General features: G+C 48.9%; 1 protein-coding gene across 2 annotated transcripts in view; it reads left to right on the top strand.

Annotated features, from left to right (window-relative positions):
* The first annotated feature begins 11,142 nt into the window (after positions 1–11,142).
* Positions 11,143–15,749, top strand: part of GSK3B (glycogen synthase kinase 3 beta) — a 151,710-nt gene continuing 147,103 nt past the window's right edge. The window contains exon 1 of one of the 2 annotated variants that reach the window (XM_075034395.1): positions 11,143–12,568. In XM_075034395.1, the coding sequence (XP_074890496.1) occupies positions 12,481–12,568 (88 nt within the window). In that variant the 5' untranslated portion in view covers positions 11,143–12,480. The remainder of the gene's footprint in view (positions 12,569–15,749) is intronic. The other variant, XM_075034396.1, reaches the window with a different exon arrangement.

Raw genomic sequence — 15,749 nt, 5'->3', positions numbered from 1 at the left:
AAGCCGGTTGTGGGAGGAAAGCGGTAAATCTGGTTGAAGAACCTGTTGTGATTGGGGCTGCAATAGCTGGGGGAGGAGGAGGTGGAAGAAGGGAAGATGGGGAGCTTCATTTTCTGAATCAACAAAGAATAGGAATGAGGATAGAGAGAAGGATTAAACCACTGAGGATTGAGGGTCTGGGAGCAGCTGTTAGGCAAAAAAATAAGGCAAGGGAGTAGGGGAAGGAGCAGAGGTGGAAAAAAATGTGCGATGGCAGGACAAGCCAGGGGGCGAGGAGTGGGAGGGGGGCAGAGGTAGGGTATGGGCATGACTTGAGGTGGGATGCAATTGGTGAAGGCAAGAAGGGGGAGAGGAAAGCCTGACTTGACAGCGGTGAGGCAGGGAGCGGAGGAGATGGCAAAAGAGCTGTTTGTTTTCAAAGGTCTGGAAAAAAAAAGGACTGGAGAGAACACGGATGGAAACAAGCAAAAAAGCTCCTAATGGCTCATGTTGCTCCCCAGGGTTTGGGAGGGACCCCAGCTGTCCTGAGACTCTCATCTCATCTGCTGTCAGCATGTGGATTTGAAAGGCAAGCCTCTGATGCTGGCCAGCAGCACGGTATTCTCTTCCTACTGCCACCCTTACCTTCATTAGCTGGAGAGGGCACGGTCACCTGGGTTGCCTCTGGCAGTCCCTGGAAGAGGTCCCTGTGGTGGATCTGTTAGAAGGTTGTTAATGAACCGCGTGGGTGTGGGTATCATGGCATCCTTGCTAGGTTCAGTTGGCTTTAAAACAAAGCAACCACGATCCTAAAAAGCAGCACGCTGTAATCTGTGCCAAAAAGGCACTGAAATCAAGCATCCAGAAGTTAGGGAAGGCTGGAATTAAAATAATATGTGCAAACGTAATTTGGCTTAATTTTGGTATGTATGACTTTGTGGAAAACAGGCCTGGAAGGGACCTCAAGGAGCCATCTGGGGACTCCAGTCCATCTCTGTCCCCCAAGGCAGGACCAATTATTCCTAGACTGTTCTTGACAAATGTTTCTCTAATCTTCTCTTGCGAGACAGACGTTAATGACATGATCGCATATTTTTTCTTAATGGGATCCTGCCTCAGTGCATAAAATATACCAGGACCATGCTGTGGAGGAGACTGGGAACGCAGCTGGAGAAAGGACAGGCTCATGGTTCAGCTCGAGGACTGCTGCCCTGGAGAACTGCCTCTGCTTCAGAGTTCCTGGGTGGTCATTTAGATCAGACTTCTCCCAGGCGGCCATTAATTGTGTTTTCTCCATTTTCTGGGTGCTCAGCTTGAAAATACTGCCTCTGATTTAATTGTCTGTGCTTGGTGCCCTGTTTTGATACAGTGTTAGGGCTTTAGTTTTACCACCACCAACAGCCCAGCCTGTGTCGCATTGGTTATCATAGACTGGGAAATAAAACTGAAATTCTTCTGCACCGTGCTCAGCACTGGCTGTCAGAAGTCACTCATCTCCCACTTCTCATCTGACCCTGCCGTGTGCTCTGTCAGCCTCCACACCTTGCTTATTCTGCTGAAAGCAAGTGTACAGTTGTGAATGACGATTCCCAGTTCCTGTATTTTGTTTGCGGACAATTCCTCTGACTATTGAAGCCTGAGCTTCACGGCATCACTATTAAATTCAGGTTTCTCCATAACCACCTCATCCTCAGAGGTATATGCATTCAATGCAATTAATTACACCAGTAACGTCTATAATTACCTCTGGGGATAATCAGAGAAATGCATAAGACTTGACAGCGTACAGGACACCAGGAACTGCTGTAGTGGCTCACAGAATCATCACAGGACTGTAGAGGACAGAAGTGACCGCTGGAGACCATCTAGTCCAGCCCTCCTTGCTCAAGGAGGATCAGCTAGAGCCAGTTACCCAGGACCGTGTCCAGTCAGGTTTTGTGTATTTCCAGAGATGGAGACTCCATAACGTCTCCGGCCAACCTGCTCCAGTCTTTGACCACCCCCACAGTAAAAAGAGTGTTTTCTTGTGTTCAGGTGGAGTTTTGTGTGCATTAAATAGTGCCTACTGCTTCTTGTCCCATCAGAGGGCACCCATCTCCCTCTTTATTCCCTCCCACCAGGTATTTATACATATTGACAAGATTCCCCTTGAGCCTTTTCTTCTCCAGGCTGCACAGTCCCAGCTCTTTGCGTCTTCCCTCAAATGAGAGATGCTCTAGTCCCTTAATCATCTTCGTGGGCCTTTGCTGGACTCACTCCAGTAAGCCCATGTCTGTCTTGTACTGGGGAGCCCAGAACAGGGCACAGGACTCCAGGTGTGGCCTCACCACTGCTGAGTAGAGGGGAAAGATCACTTTTTTGAACTGTTGGCAATGCTTTTCCTAATGCAGCCCAGGATGTTGCTGGCTGTCTTTGCTGCAAGGGCACACTGCTGGCTCATGGCCAGCTTGACGTCCACCGGAACCCCTCAGGTCCTTCTCTGCAGAGCCCCCCAGCATGTACTGGTGCATGGGGTTATTCCTCCCTAGGGGCAGGACTTTGCATTTCTCCTTGTTGAACTTCATGCAATTACTTTCTGCCCAATTCCCCAGCCTGTCCAGGTCACTCTGGATGGCAGCACACCATCTGGTATATCAGCTCCTCCCAGCTTTGTATAATCATCTGTAAATTTGCCAAAGGTGTACTCTGGCCCATCATCCAGATCATTAATGAAGATGTTAAACAGTCTAAGACCTAGTAACAGGGTATACCGCTAGTGACTGGGCTCTAGCTGGACTTTGTGCCACTGATCACGGCGCTCTGGGTCCGGCCATTCAGCCATTTTTTGATCCACCTCACTGTCCACTTACGTAACCCATACTTCGTCAGCTTCTCTATGGGGATGTTATGGGAGACAGTGTCAAAAGCCTTGCTAAAGTCAAGGCAAACAACACCCACTGCTCTCCTCTCATTCACCAAGCCAGTCGTCTTGCTGTGGAAGGCAGTCAGGTCGGTTAAACCCGATTTCCCCTTTGTAAATCCATGCTGACTATACTCGACCACCTCCTTGTTCTTCATGTGTCTGGAAATGGCTTGCACGATTTTTTTCTCCATTGCCTTTTCAGGGACTGAGGTGAGGCTGCCTGGACTGTAGTTTCCCAGATCCTCCTTCCTGCCTTTCTTGAAGGTAGGAGTGACATTTACTTTCTTCCAGGCCTCAGGAAAGTCCCCTGATTGCCGTGATCTTTCAAAGAGCAGCCTTGCAATGACGTTAGCCAGCTCCCTCAGCACTTTCGGGCCCCTTGCTCAGGGGCCTGGGATTGCTGAAGGACGCTCTCACCAGTAAGGCTTCCTCCCGGGTCACCTCCCCCTGCTTCCACCTTTTGTACATTTCCTTTTTATGTCAGAATTTAGTCGGGAGCTCCTTGTTCATCCACGCACGCCTCCTGCTTCCTTAGCTTGATTTTCTTCTAGTCAGGATGAACCACTCTTGAACTTTGAGGAGATGATCCTTGATTATCAAACAGCTCAGGCCCTGATTTCTAGTCCAGTATCTTGTTCCTGATTGTGGTCAGGGCAAGATGTTTCAGAGTGTTTTATAAACTTTCCCGTACTTCCACGCTTAGAGAGTGATTTGAATTCAAACAGCATGTTTCATACCCCTGAACAAAAAAAAGGAGTTTTAGTACTACCTACTTCAGGGGTCAGTATTAGCCAGGTACTTGCCCATCAGTGATATCCTGCACCGGTGACTTTGAGAGTCCAGTTAGAAATGTAACTATCTTCCTGTCACCTAGTGGGAGGCTTCTCACCCCAGAGCCCACTTACTAGGCAGGTCTTTCTAGGGTCCCTCCACAGGTGTGCAGAAAAGAGAGGCTCCTCTAGGTGAAGTTTAAGCGTGACCCCACTTGAGAACTAGAATCATCTCCTGGAAAAGTTTCTCACCTTCCAGTGACTAGAAAAAACACCTACTTTAAATACCCGACATACACAATAACTGCTTAATTTAAAAATACTTCCTTCTACTGCTTTTGAAAGTGCCACCTTTCCCATTAATTGCACTGTCCCCTGGCTCCTGTGCTATGAGGCAAAGAGAATATCCTTTCAAACTTAAAATGGCATCATTAGCTTGATATGGCTTAAATCCAGCCCAATTAAAAATAAATAAATGTAGCACTTCCCTTCAGTCAGATGTCCTGAAATGACTCCTTTATAAAAAGGCGTTGTTAATCCTACCAGGCTTTTTCTGCTTGTAGGCTCTTTTCTTAGGGGTCATTTGGAGTGACTGCTGCTCCAATCAGGCTAACCTTGTTCTAGCTCACCCGTTCCCTTTCTGCGTCCTTACATGCCTACTCACTGCTGCCTGTTGAGTTCAGCTTTGCTCTTGCTGCTGGCTTGCAGCCTCTCGCAGGGTCTGAGAGGAGAGCTCATCCAAGTCTTGCAGAACAGCATGTGAGCGATAGCGGCTGGGCCAGATCGGGAGATAAGCTTTGCTGACCATTAGGAAAACAATGGACTGTACGCTCAGTGCTGTTAAATACACAAAATAAACAAGGAGGGGAAAAAAATAGGTTGCTTGTAACAATCATGGTCACAAAATGTTCAGGAGGAAATGAGATTCTGGAAAAGATTTTTTTTTTTTTTAAGGAATGCAATTGTTTCCATTGATTTCTAGGGCTTTTTCGTGCTTTCATGCTACTGGTTTCTTGTCTCCGGCCAGTTAGATCTTGCAGCCTGATCCTGAATCCTGCCTTGTAGGAAGGCTTTTGAATTACATCTAATAGGCTGAAGCAAAAGCAACATGGGTTGTTAGTCCGATCAAATTAGGGGGTGTGCTCTGTTGTGGAGAGTGTAAAAGATTTTGCCAGGTAAAGCAGTTCACAGGGAATTAGGGGAAATAGGCATTTTTATGGGAAGCACCCAGGACTCGTGTTTTAAAGACACGGCAGTGAGTCTTTTCTGTTCTGATTCCTATGCCTACTTTTAAGCTTTGTGTTTGCAGACCCTCTAGCCTGTCCACATGTTTGCTAATTTTTTATATTTGATAACTCAGTTTCAATGCCACATTTTCCCAGATGTTTTAGAGATTTGGGAGAGAGCTCTCCTTTTAAAAACAGCTGTCTCTCCATCTTAGGGAAACGACAGCTGTCAACACCAGATGTACAATGCAAGATGCAGCAACAATTAGTAACCATTTGCAAGCCAAAGATGAAGGAAGTAGTGTGCCGTGGTGATTAGTGAGCAGCCAGGGACAGGGATCATTAAATCAATTAGCGTGCTTGGCAAAACCTCAATGAACAAAATGAAAATGCTGTTATATTTTTGGCCACTTCATAATTAACTGTACATTTCTCTCCCAGGTTCTGAGGACAATCACCACCTTCAGTTGCAGGCTGCAAACCACAGACCCCCCCAGTTCATAGGTAAGACGTACAATTACAGTGCAAGTTCACTGCTGTGGCTGATGTACGTAGAATGACCGAGGTTTCACAGCTCTATTCAACCGTGTTGTTATACTTTGTATATGGCAGAGCAATCATTCCTCTCCGCAGACATGAGTGTATTATACCCGTCACAGTTTGCCTGGTGGATATCAAGAATGGCTCTAACCCACGAAGCACTATCATCCCCTTTCTCCCGCGGGGAGCTGGCTGTCCTGGGGAGACCCGTACCCATGCAGTTATTTTCAGCCAGGGTAAAAGCAGCTGTGACAGCAAGAGCTGGATGAGCATTTCATTGCAGCTAAGGATGGTAATTTCGGTCTGCAGGGAGCCCTTGAGGTGAGGACAGCATCCCAGGCAGGCTCCACCAGGCTCACTGCTGATTCCTTTGCTTCTTTGGTGAGACAGACGTCTATTCCCAACGGCCTTTTCTCCTTCTGTTGGCACCTTGCACCGTTTGCAATGCTTTCTTTCAAAAAACTATTTCAATAAGAACCAGTGAATCCTATTCCTGCATTTGTGAGAAGGCACAATAAACCTCATCACCCTGGTGCAACATCCCCCAGCTGTCTCAGGGAGGAAAAGGAGAAAAATCTCCTTTGTTGGCTGCTGTGCTTGGCTCCCTGTACAACTTCTAGGTCACTGTGACGGCTTGGAAATCCAGCCTGAGTCTTCTCCCCTGCCCATGCCTCTCCCATTTTCCACCAATCCCATCTCAAGTTAAGGCTTCCTAGCCCTACATGATTTTCTTGAATGGACTGAAGGCCTCAGGGATCAGGCTGGCTTTAACTCTCTTTATTTTGAAAGACTCCTCAACAGCCGGTTTGGAAGTTGATGGGGGAAGCAGGGAAATAGTGAGCATGGGACATTCATGGGCCCTTCTACCAATACTGTAGGTATAGAGAGAGCCCCAGTAAACTCTGGGGAATGGGGTCATTTGAATTTCCTGCTGTAAGAATGGCCCATCTGCTCCCTGGTATCCCCTTTACAGAAACAGACAGACCTGCTGACAGCACGGGAAAATACAAATAGAAAGCAAATGGATGTCGGTCTTGGGCTGCTTGGCTGAATCTAATGTGAGGCAGATGATACACATAGAAGAGCCCAATAATTTTCTAGATTTGAACCCTTTCAAACTCCTGAGGAAACTGGCATAGTCTGGAAGACTTCTCAAAAGCTCATTAGACTGATAGAGCTTCTCTGGCTCTGGACACCTGGTTTTCCAGGGTTATTTATGAAGAAAGTGTGGTCAGACAAATGCTGGAGCAAGGGAAACTGTCCAGCTGAACAAGATGTTCTCCTGGCATGGTGGGAAACCTGATGTCTCTTTCAAGTGGATAAGACCAACCTTCAACCTCTGCAGAACATCAGTGGGGACGACTTCCACAGAAGAGATGCATTTGCCTGCTTAGTGAGTCACTGATGTTTTCCATGTGTTGCAATGTTGCCGTGAACCCGTAGTCGGTGTCTCCGCTTGTTCGACTGTGCTGCAAAATTGGGAAACGGAAGTTTGTCCGTAGCTCCTGTTACATTAAACTGTTCGGACCACTTGGCTCTGTCGGTTTTGGCAAAGTTACCTGGAGTCTTGCAAGGCCTAGGTGCACCCACGCACATCCAGATCAGCAAACCATCAGCTCTGAAGCAATTGTTGGTGATGACATATTTTGTGACAGGAAATCATTGCAAAATGCCGGGTTCTCAGGATTAAAAACTTCTGTCCTGCTCAGAAAAATAAATGTAACTGGTATGTTCTAAAGATAGATTTCTTCGGATTTTGTTCCGGGATAAAAATCAAAACCACTTTTCAGGATTTATTGTCTAATCATTAACACCTAGGCAGTCAGTAAATTTGTTACTCTGATTTTCCACTGGAAAAAAAAAAAAAAAGAAAAGTTAAAGTTCAACCATAACCATTGAGTTTGCCCACACCAATCAAACGAGACAAGCCATTACACTATCTCAGTAAATTGTTCTGTGGATAATTCCATTGGCAATATTAAGGGATTAGATGCAAGACTGGTAGATACATTAATACCATTTTGATTCACTAGCGTAACAAAGTTCAAAACAGCATTGAATGATTGCATCCTTATCAGGCTAGTGGAGGTAGCCCTCTCACCGTGGCTTCTGGTGGAATGATCCAGTAAGAGCTGCAAGGTAAGCAAACAGAAAATCTTCCTGCTGATCACCCCAAAAGAAAGCAATGGAGAAAAAAAAAAAAGCAGGAGTTCACTGTGCAGGAACATGTCTACTGGTGCATGTTGGAGCAGACCTCTTCAGAGTGTGATTAAGATGATTGGATTTTAAGTTTATGGTGATACATGAAATGTAAACAGACAAATGAAAAGCCCTAAACAAACAAAAACCCCCTCCCCTCCCCTTCTCCTGAGCTCCTGGAAGCTTTGTTCTACCCAGAAATAGTACCAATTTTCCATTTCACTGCCACCTTATGGCATTTCAGAGAGATAACACTTCAGTAATTTCTATCGGATGCTTCATATTCTCAAGCAGCCTCCCTGGGAACCTGGATGTTACAGAAACACAGCAGCTATAAATCTGCCCCTTGCATCCAGATTTGGTACAATATTAATGCCTGAGGTGCTGGATTATACTTGCTTGTGAAAACTGATCATTAAAGCGTCAGTTTTATTTATATTTGCAGATTCGAAAGGGAGATCATTTCATCAGCCAAGGGGCCGAAAATAAATATGAACTTTGCAGTGTTGTCAAAAGAGAATCTTTCAGTCTAAAAAAGCAACTAGCTCACTCATGACTCTCCCAAATGATTTTGCCTGTCCATTTTTGAAATTGAGGATGAAAGCTTAACAGATGCCCTTATTGTGTGTTTAGGGTTTTTCTGAGAGTAGTCTTAGCTAAGGAAAGAATCTATGAAAAGACTAACAGAAATTGGAGATGCCTTATAGTTTCCAGTCCCTTCAAATACATAATGATCCTCCTTTAAGCACACTTGTGTGGTTTCCTGGTAGATGAAAAGATGCTACGACTTGAATGGACAGGCTTTGGAGAGTCGGTTGGTTAATTATTGCTTGGAAATGTGGCAGGATTGCCTAATAGGAAATAGACCAGCTGGGATTTTTGTAATGTGCATTCCCCAAGTGGATGGATAGGCTTGGTATTCAGAAAAGTGAGATTAGCAGTAACCGAGAGTTTTGGATTTTGGTATGGATTGTGTTGGTACTGAAGTGGAAACAGGGTGATTTTAGGGAAGGGGTGTACCATATACAGGAGGACAAGCAAAAAGTTGTTTTTCTGAGGTAGCCTTGTTCTCTCTAAGTGAACAAAGTTCATTTCCCGTTTTTATTATCAGGCTGTAGACTGGCTATAAAGCTTTAAGGGACATTTTTTCAAACGGACACTGTCAGTATAAATTATGCATGCATCTGATTTTTATTTACTGCTATTATAAGTAACAACAAATGCTAAAGCAAAGAGCTCACCCTCCCCCACCTGCTATTTTGCAGATCGCCAACTTTTTCAAGTAACGAAGCTTGGCTGTCTCTTAAGTCGGTTCTCCTGTTTAGGTAGTCTTTTGAAAGAACTTTTGTCAGAAAATGTGATGTGCGTTGGTGCTCAAGGCCAAAAAAAAGAATTTCAAGCTTATGACTGGAATGTCTGGTGGCGCATTTCAGGTAGAGGAGAGCTGCACACTGCCTAGTTGCACATTTACTTTGTTTTTTTATGTAGGATCGTTCATTAGGGAACTAATCCAATATGTAGCCCTAATTTTTGACAAATAGTCATGGCTGGGGTGAACATCTCTACCAAAACAGGAGAGAAAAACGTTGTTTTCATGGTTGGTGGCTTATTGAGACTGTGTCTCAGCAATGTTTGGTACAGTGGTGTCTCAGAGGGGAGCTGGAACAATGAGTACGGTAGGGTGGGTTGGGGCGGCTGCAGTACTGCTCCAATACTGTCATTTCAGACTGCCTCTTTTAGTCCTCGTTAGAGCACGCCACTCTGAACTGTCAGGTTTCCAGCTGTACAGAGCTGCACAGGTAGCTCATGAAGAATCAAACCTTAAACAATCCCAGGTCCTTTGTAGTAGGTAAAACCATTCATCATTTATCAGGCAGGAAGAAAGGTTTCCAGCAAACTGAGCACCCCAGTGCGGGCAATCTGCTGAACAGGACCACTTTGAGAGACTGGGTTTGTTTTCTGCTTTGGAAAACAGCTCTTGTAAAGGATAAATTTTAGCTGCCTTTGGCCAGGTCTTTGTTTGCTCACATAGCAATGTTGTTCAGAACGGGACTGGAAAAAAAGTAAAAAAAAAATCAATCTGGCAATATTCTGATGCCTTGAAAAGAAAACAGCAGTTCTTAGTTAGACTCTAACACTGGCAAAAAGTGCTTCTGCTAGTCCAAGTTATTTTGTTTGTGGTATAAACTATTCTGGCAAGAACACTTTTTTTTTTTTTTTTTTTTAATGGCATAAGCAAGTGGTGCTTGATTTTTGCTGAGGTCTGCCGAGTAATTTTACTGAGGTCACAGCAGGGAGCAGTACTCCAGCGCCTGCTTTGCCAGGGCTGGGAACTGATGTCCCTGGGGATGCTTCAAAGCCCTGAAGAAGCACAGGCTCTTCCAGAACAGTGCCTAGGACTCTGGCCAGGGCCAAGCTCAATCCACTCGTGGTTGCACCGAGACCTGGATACGAGGGCCAGTTTAGTGGCTCTAATACTAACTGTGTTTCCTGTAAGAAAGCCTTGCTGGTAACAGCTGAATTGGGAGAACTTTCGAAGACTCTTCATCTTCTTTTCCCCTCGCTCAGCCCGGTTACTGCAAAATAGGGTTACCATCCCTTCACATGCCACCTTTGCCACTTCCAGCGTACCGCTGCCGTGTTTTTTTTTAAGAAGCCACCTCACCGCGCTGCTACCCTTTTCCCCACAGCCGCCCCATTTTTCCCACCAACCACACCGCAGGCCTGCGGATGACACCGCAGCAACGGCCGTTTCAACCTCGCTGTCCTTCCCGGCCCGACGAGGGACGGAGGGCGGGCTCCTGCCACCGTCAGCCCCTGACGGTTTGAGGCACAAACCGGGCGATTTCGGGGTTTTAACTTTCGCGCCTCTCCCTCGGCTCGGCGCTGCTCCAAGCGGCCTTCCCTCAGGGGCAAGGACCGGGCGGTGGAATCCCGGTGGGACAGGAGGCCTCGGAGGGCAGAGCAGGGCCTGAGGCGGGGGGCGGCCGCCTCCCCTCAGGCGCGAAGGGCGGGCCCGAGGGCGCAGGGCGGCGGCCGCCGCCCTGCGCCCTCGGGCCCGCCCTTCGCGCCGGACTGAGCATGCGCGCTCCCCCTCCCCCCTCGGCCCCGCCCATGCGCGCCCGGTGAGGTCATAAAGGTGAGCGGACGCTGCCCGCGTCCCCGGGCTTCGGGATTGGTCCGCGAGCCGAGAGCCGGGTTGACGTCTTCGGGCCGCCTCATCGCCGCCAGCCAATGGGAGCGCTCGGCCGGGGAAGCCAATGGCAGCCCGCGTCGGCTCTCCGCCTCGGGCTGCGGCTTGAAAGCGTCCCAGGGCTGTGGGACAGAGGCAGGGCGCCCTTCGATTGGCTGTCGCGCTTCGGCTCTCTTCGGGTTGGCCCGGCAATAGCCGGAAGAGGGAGCTCCTTCCTATTGGCTCCCCGACCGCGCTGCTAGGGCGGCGGCAGCGTTTTCCGATTGGTTCTCGGTTTCGCTTCGGGGAGACTCGGCCGCGCTCGCGATTGGTTACGACCCGTAACGGGCATTTCCGTAGCGACCTCGGGATTGGTCCCGAGGAGGCTCGGATGTTTCCGTAAGGGCCTCGGGCTGGGGGCTAGCGAGTGCGTCGGGCTTTTCGGCTGGGTATTCACAGAAGGTGCTTAGGGCCGTTCCGCAGCGTAGGGCGGCGACGGGTATAGGCGGCTGCGCGGCTTTGGCGCACACACAGAGCGCAGCAGCAGGAGCCCGGCACGCAGCGGAGGCAGCAGCGGGGACAAAGGGACTGACGGCAGAAACGGGGAGGGGGGCCCGGCGGGAGGCGGCCGGCGCCGGGAGGGAGCGGCGGGAGGCTTCAACCGGGCGGGCGAGTCCCATGCCCCTTGGACGCCCGGGGAAGCAGCAGCAGCCACAGCAGCCACAGCACCAACCGCCGCCGCCAGCGCTCTGAAGCCGGCTGAGGAGGAGCCGGGGAGCCGCCGCCGCCGCCGTCGTCGTCATGGCCCGCGCCGCCGCCGCCGGCCGTCGCCCGCAGTGCAGCGTCCCCAGCCTGAGCCGCCGCCAGCTGCCCCTGCGGGCGCAATGAGGAGCCGCGCCGGAGCCGCCGCCTCAGCGCCGCACTGAGAAGCCTTAGCGAGGGAGCGAGCGAGGCCGCCCGGGCCGCTTCACCCCTACTCCGCCCGCCGCGGATCCCACCGCCCCTGCCGGATCCCCTTGCGAGCGGCCGCATCACCTCCTGTCGGCGGATCCGGGAGCCCCGATATCCCTCCGCCGCGGAAAAAAATAGTCCCGTTCCCTGCCGCCTCCCTCAGAGGCGAGGGGGAAGGCGAAGAGAGGGGAGGGGGAAGGAAGAGGAGGAAGAAGAAGAAGAGAAAAAAAAGAAAAAAAGGGGAGAGGGAGGGGGCACGAAAAAGAGAGAGGACCCCGGCGACGGGATCGGAGGAGCCGGGCCCTGAGCCTCCGCCCCATGTGACTGGCGCCCAGGGTGGGGGCAGCGAGGCCTAGCAAACCCCCCTCGCTCGGGGCCGGCAGCGGGAGCGGCGCCGGGGGGGCTGCGGACTGGGCGGAGGCGGCTCTCGGACCCACCGGCGCTGCCGGGAAGGATGGTTTTGTGAGGAACGGGCGGCCTGAGGAGGAGGAGGAGGAAGGAGCAGCCGCCGCTGCCGCCGCCGCCGCCGGCGGGCGAAGAGCGCGACAGAGACCGAGAGGGGAGGGGGCTTCCCCGGGGGGGGGAAGGGGGGGTCCCGGCGTTTCATGTGGCGCGTCCCGCCCGTCTCCTCCAGCTGAGCGAGCGAGGGAGCGGCAGGCGGGCCCGCCGAGCCGCCGGGGCGAGGCGAAGGGGGAAGGCAGGAAAAGAGAGGTGATCGGGGCAGAGCAGGAGCGGGAGACCATGTCCGGGCGGCCCAGGACCACCTCCTTCGCGGAGAGCTGCAAGCCGGTGCAGCAGCCCTCGGCCTTCGGCAGCATGAAAGTTAGCCGTGAGTATCCTGCCGCCCCTCCGCGGCTGTCCGTCTGTCTGTCTGGCTGGTTCTGGCGGGGTTCCCCCCCCCCCCCCCTTTGCCTTCCCTTCGGAGGTGAAGCGGCCGAGCGGGCGGCCCCAGCCCCGGCTGAGGCAGCTCCCTTTCTCCCCCCCCCCTCCATTAACCTTGAATAAGCGCACGCCGCCGCTTCGTTTGGGGCCTGTTGGGCAAAAAAATGCCGGTTGGTTTGTCCTCTCCCTTAGCCTCTGATCGCCGCCAGCGTTGTAAGCGGCCTCTGGCTAATTAAAAAGCCTTTTTTTTTTTTTTGGTTTGTTTGGGTTTTTTGTCGTCCCCCCCCCCCCCCCCCCCTTGTGAAGCGGATTGGGAGTTCCCGTAGCCTGTATTTCCTTTTTATTTCCTCCTCGAAAGGAGGAAACGAATTGCGGGCACGCAGGTACGGCCGTGACATTCACGTTCATTATGTGTTTTTAAGCACTCCTGGCTCTGAAGGAGAGAGCTTGGAAGATTTTTTCCATGCACCCGTAGATCGGGTGTGAGCACCTTTTAGTCCAGCCCATTAAAGAAAAAAAAAAAAAAAAAGGAGGGGGAGGGGAGCTTACAAAAGGTGTCTCTCCAATATCCTCCAGGCTCTGGTAAAATGCTCAATAGAGGGGATAAGAAAATGATTATTTTGACATGTGAGCCTATGGAGTAGTTATTTCAAGCTCGGCATGCCTTTTCCAGTTTTCTGATCAGAGGAATATTTTTAAGAATGAGGCCTGTGCTTTATTCTGCACAGGCATGTTGGAGATCGTGTTTAATACGTGCCCATCCTTCGTATTCTAGCTTGTGGGATTAGCTGGTTTATGTGAATTAGAAATATGTATTAAATCTGAACAAATGTATGGTGCGAATGGAAAAAGGCCCTGTTCTGAGTCGCTGAGATTGGCTATGTGTTTATAGTACGGCATTTCTTAACTCCTGATTTGCATATGTTCATATTAACAGCTAAATTGTTCTTCCAGATTCATATCAATAGCGTAGTTTTCAGCGATATTTTCCTTTTTCTTACGGAAATGCAGGGTGGCATCTTTATGGGACCAGGAATGCTTGATATGCATTACCATTCAATTGATCTATTTGATACTTGCGTATAGCCACACCTGACATGGCTCTGTGTGTGCATGCATGCATATATCACATTGTTTTATGCATTTCATGCCAAAGCGCTATAAGATGGTGAGCTTTTTCACAGATCAGATATTCTGACATTTTTCTGCACTGAAATGTCTTCCACTGCGGTTGAAGCCTTGAAGAGAGCATTTGGCTCAGGGTCTGTAGTCTGCCTTGTATCTGCATGATCAACGTGCCTGCAGCACTTCAAAAAACACGGGTGCAGTTAACCCCTATTAGCAGTATAAGACCGTATGTTTGATCAGGTCCAGCATTAGCATTTATTAAGGATTCTTGATCTGCATGGAGAAAAACCGTGGGTGACTCCATTTTAATTTATTGATTTACTTTATATGCCTGTGGAATAGGAAGCAGGTCTTGTTGATCAGTATTTCTGCAGGTGGCTGTCTAAACCAAGCAGGACCTAGACCTGTCAACTACATTTGTCTTATTCGAGCTCTACAGCTTGATTCTTGAAAGGTCATTGATGCTCCTTTCCCGTTTATTTGAGGTCACGGACTAGACAGATGCTTGCCTGTGAAGAGGGTGCTAACTGATGCAGACCAACAAGTTTGCAAATATGATTCAATCCCAAGTGTATAACACTGAGGGAGAGACAAAGGCCGTAGCATAAAGCACACGCACTTGTGATAACCCCCACAGTCGCTCTAGTCATGTGCTCCTGGTCCTTCTGCTGTCTGGAAAAAAATGTCAGAACAAAGCAAGAGAACCACATATAAGGACTCTGTGGGAAATGCAGTTTATATTTTCAGTTAATTCATCCATGTAAGACAGCCCAGAAGTTAACTTTTTTTTTTGCTTTGTAAGAGAGAAAAATTCCTGGGTGTCAAAAAGGGTTATATTTTTCTGGTTCTCATGAGTTTTGTTAGCATATTATGGCATGATGTAGCAAGTTATCTATTACCAGTGTTGAGAGCTTGGGGGGAAAAAAAAAAATCACTTGTGTCTTGAACAGAGAGTTTGCTCTGCTCTTTCATTTTGCTGTCTATTTGCAGTCTGGTACTTAGTTATATTTTGAGCCCTTTTGAGAGAAAGCTGGGACAAAAGAGTCCTTGTGAAGTAGGTAAAAATTGATGGATTGGTATCTTCTGAGTCTCTTGGACATCTTTAGTACCTCTGTCTTGGTGCGGGTCTTTTCCCAGCCGTCAGGGAGCAAAACCTGACTTGTTTGATGTCAACCTTTTTGCTTTTATTTGTAAGCCTGGAGTAGTGGTGAAATTAAATTATGAAGTCACTCTTGCTCTGGTGTCTCTGCAGCTATTGCTGTTCCTGGCTGAGCACTGCAACTGTTATCTAGGAAGGGTGGATCCAAGCAATGAGGAAAGGATTGATAAAGTAGTAGAGGAGGGCTCGCTGATCCTTGTGTTACCTGGGAGGAGCAGTACTAGAACCGTTCGGTGATTGCTCTTCTCCCCAAGCTATATGGGGGAGAAAGAGTGAGCAAGGATTTTTCATCTCTTCCCTGTGTAATTTATTAGGCTTAATTTATGAGACTTTGTTCTCAGAAGTTGGTAAGAAAGCCTGAGCCTTGAATGAAAGGATGGAAGATTACCAACAGCTACTCCTCTGGCTGTTGGGAAAGATGACTTCTCATGCATGCTGCTGTCATTGCTCTGTAATAGATGTTACGGTTTTAACATCTCTGCAAGAGTAGGAACCCTGTGGCCTTCTTATATCTCTTTCAAGCCATACCAGCATCAAGAGTACCTTCTGAAATCTATTTTTTCTTTCTCTATTTATATGTTGGCGGTTTTGAAATCACTCCACCATTTTTTCCACCCCACTGTATGGATTTCTGCATTGAAGTAATTCTCAAGTAGGTTATTCTTTGTGCAGCTCTGTATTGCTGGGTTTGTAGGCTTTCCCTGCGCAAAAAAAAAGTGTGTGTTCTCCTTGTGTTGAGCCTGTCCCTCAACGGGAGGGAGCTGAGCTTCCAGTTCTCCACTTGCTGATACTATCAACCTGCTGGTTATAGTATAAGAGAAGACGTATGAGCTTTCTTTTG

Source organism: Buteo buteo, chromosome 8, assembly GCF_964188355.1.
Source record: "Buteo buteo chromosome 8, bButBut1.hap1.1, whole genome shotgun sequence".
Lineage (NCBI taxonomy): Eukaryota > Metazoa > Chordata > Aves > Accipitriformes > Accipitridae > Buteo > Buteo buteo.
This window is presented reverse-complemented; position numbering and strand designations above follow the sequence as displayed.